General features: G+C 39.0%; 1 protein-coding gene across 1 annotated transcript; it reads right to left on the bottom strand.

Moving 5' to 3' along the window:
• Window positions 1–248: 248 nt before the first annotated feature.
• LOC105004116 (olfactory receptor 4K3) lies at window positions 249–1196 on the bottom strand. The gene has a single exon (XM_010861657.1). The coding sequence runs from the start codon at window positions 1194–1196 to the stop codon at window positions 249–251; it is 948 nt and encodes a 315-aa protein (XP_010859959.1).
• Window positions 1197–3139: the final 1943 nt, after the last annotated feature.

Below are 3139 nucleotides of genomic sequence, written 5' to 3'. Positions count from 1 at the left end.
CTGACAAAAGTTGAATATTATAAAAAGTGAGTCCTTGTACAGTAAAATTTTGGATATTGGTTTGGTATTGTTTCATTGTAAATATTATGCTGTATGAGGAACTCTTAATATGACCAAACTCAGTAACTGCTGAGACTGATGATGAAAATAGTTCTGCCATGAGCTATATGATTTCTTGCACTAGCATGACATTGTTAACCAACAAAGAGAGGGGGATAAATGCTCATTTTCATATGAGCAAAAGCAAATCAAGGGCTATGATCAGTCTTGCTAGACTTCAAGACACGGCTGCTAAATTTTCTCATGGAATCCTTGACATCCTTATTTCTAAGAGTATAGATTACTGGATTTAAGAGGGGAGTGAAAATGGTATAAAATACTGAGAGAACTTTGTCTATTGGGAAATTTGTGAAAGGCCACACGTAAATGAAAATGCATGGACCAAAGAAAAGGGTCACAACAGTGAAGTGGGCACTGCAGGTGGAGAGAGCTTTGGAGGACCCACCAGAAGAACGTTGCCTAACAGTGACCAAGATGACAGAGTAGGAAATCACCAAGAGAATGAAGCACACTAGGGCAATCATGCCGCTGGTTGAGATCATGAACACTCCGAGAATGTATGTGTCTACACAGGCAAGTTTGATCACCAAGGGAAGATCACAAAAGAAACTGTCCACTTCATTGGGCCCACAGAAGGGCAGATTCACAGTAAACGCTAGCTGACTCATAGCATGGAAGATGCCGACAATCCAGGAAAGCGTCACAAGCCCAAGGCACACTCTCCGGTTCATGATGGTTAAATAGCGTAAAGGCTTACAAATAGCCACATACCTATCAAAAGACATGGATATCAGCAGCACAATCTCAACACCGCCTAAGAGATGCAGGAAGAATATCTGGGTGATGCAGCCGTCAAAAGAGATGACTTTGGGCTCCCTGAAGAAATCTGCAATCATTTTGGGAGTGGCAAATGAGGCCAGAGACATGTCAATGAAGGAGAGGTTGCCCAGCAGAAAGTACATGGGGGAGTGCAGGCGTCGCTCTGATACAATGGTGAGCACAATGAGGAGGTTCCCCAGCACAGTGGCTGCATAGACTACAGAGAAAAACAGGAAATAGACCATCTGGAGTTCCCAAGAACTGGAAAGACCCTGTAGGATGAATTCAGTTATGACAGACTGATTATTCCAGGCCATTTAGTTTGATTTCAGGAAGGACTCTGGCACTTCCAAATGGAGGAGAATGAGGAAAAATACAGTGATTAAACACAAAGTGAGATTTTTCTGCATGAAACAATATAGGGGTTTCCCACCACTAGATAATAGTTTTCTGTTGTATCATTCTTCTGTTCACATTGCTCAAATATTTCCCCATGACCTTTCTAGATGTTTTAACTAACTAATTAAAATATCAGTTCAGGTTAATTCTTATGATTTTGCAATTTGCTTAAAGTATGATGCCAATCTTTATAAAAGAAATAAAAATTCAGTTATTTGAATATTACTCCTTAGTTTGTGAAACACTTAAAAAATCTCACAGGTAGATACCAAGTTTTGAATGGGAAAGGAATGGCAACCTTCTGCAAAACATCATGATGCCAGAGAAAGACTGGAGTGAACAACATTTGAGAATTATGATTGATTATTAGTGGGAACACAATGATGGAAAGGACGGTAGGTACCGGTTTCCTGCAATGAGTGGGGTAAGGGAATACAACCTGAAAAAAATGGATACAGAGAAACAGTCTGTTTAAATTTTCTATTAGCCATGGTTCAGAATAAAAATGAAATAGACTCTTATTCTTAGTTTTCGACTTCAGTTATGCAGGCATATATGATCCTGTTCTATGCCACCAATGCCATATACCTCAAAGGCTCATGAATATGATATGGTTAAAGCCTGAAGCCTTTATATATTTCCAAGTATATGTTAAATATAAAATCTCTGTTAAACACTCTGCTGCCTGAAGGCAGATATTTTTTAACTGCTGGATTTTATAGATTTTCACCAAAGCGGTTTGCAGCAGGAAACTTCCTATTTCTAGAGTTCACTTAGAAAAAATAGAAAACAGATTCATGTAGAGACAGAGAAAGATAATGGAGAACCTGCTGCTAAGTCGCTTCAGTCGTGTCCGACTCTATGCGACCCCATAGACAGCAGCCCACTAGGCTCCCCCGTCCCTGGGATTCTCCAGGCAAGAACACTAGAGTGGGTTGCCATTTCCTTCTCCAATGCAGGAAAGTGAAAAGTGAAAGTGAAGTTGCTCAGTCGTGCCTGACTCTTAGAAGTTATGTAAAACCACATGCTGTAAACATTAAAACTAAACTGCCTAGGGAAATCCTCACTGAGATCTAAGAAGACTTTACACTGAAAGTCAATTGAAATGATGTATACCTAGAATTCTCATCAAAGCCCTTTCATCTTGTCATCAAACCAAGTTTTTCTCTTCTCTTCTTTCTCAAAACTCTGCTGTAAGTATGTATTCTAAATAAATTGCTCCAAGACTAAGCCAATCTACACATGCAAGTACTCATACTCTTGACTTTCCGTTTTGATGTTAGTTGCCCTTTCTCTAATTCCACATTCTTCTGACTTAACTTTTTCAGAAACTAGGTTTGGTTCTGCACCCACATACCTGATATTGAAAAGGATGCTCCAGCACAGCTTACACTTAAATTGGTATAGCAGAAAGAGTAGTGAACTGGGACTGAGAAAATGTGGATTCAAATCTTGTCCTAGATATGTAAGATTAGATAATTCACTGCATTAACAGGTACTTCTGATTCTTCATATGATAATGATGAAGTGGGTTGATCTAGATGGTTTTAGGATCTTTTCCACAGACATATTAACCTTCCGGTACTCAACTAGTTCCTGAAAGCAGTGATGACCACTCCAGAGTGACCTCAGATCAATTCTCTGCCTAATTTCTGGATAAAAGAGGCTCAACAATCTTTGAGACATGTGTATTTATAACATCTGTATTGATATGAATGGATTCAATATCATGGCATGAAAAGAACCAGCTACTCCCTGGGGGAACAAACACAAGTTCAAGTTCCAATGGGAATTATTAGAACATTCAACATGTTTTGTCCAGAGTTAAAGATGGATCATAAAGTGTCATTATTATTCTTAA

Source organism: Bison bison, unplaced genomic scaffold (genome assembly GCF_000754665.1).
Source record: "Bison bison bison isolate TAMUID 2011002044 unplaced genomic scaffold, Bison_UMD1.0 scf7180017857938, whole genome shotgun sequence".
In the NCBI taxonomy this organism is placed as follows: domain Eukaryota; kingdom Metazoa; phylum Chordata; class Mammalia; order Artiodactyla; family Bovidae; genus Bison; species Bison bison.
The sequence above is the reverse complement of the archived record's forward strand: the minus strand, read 5'-3'. Positions and strand labels throughout refer to the sequence as shown.

Bases quoted from the DNA above. Each gene is read 5' to 3' on its own strand.
- LOC105004116 (XM_010861657.1), bottom strand. From the start codon at position 1,196: ATGGCCTGGAATAATCAGTCTGTCATAACTGAATTCATCCTACAGGGT.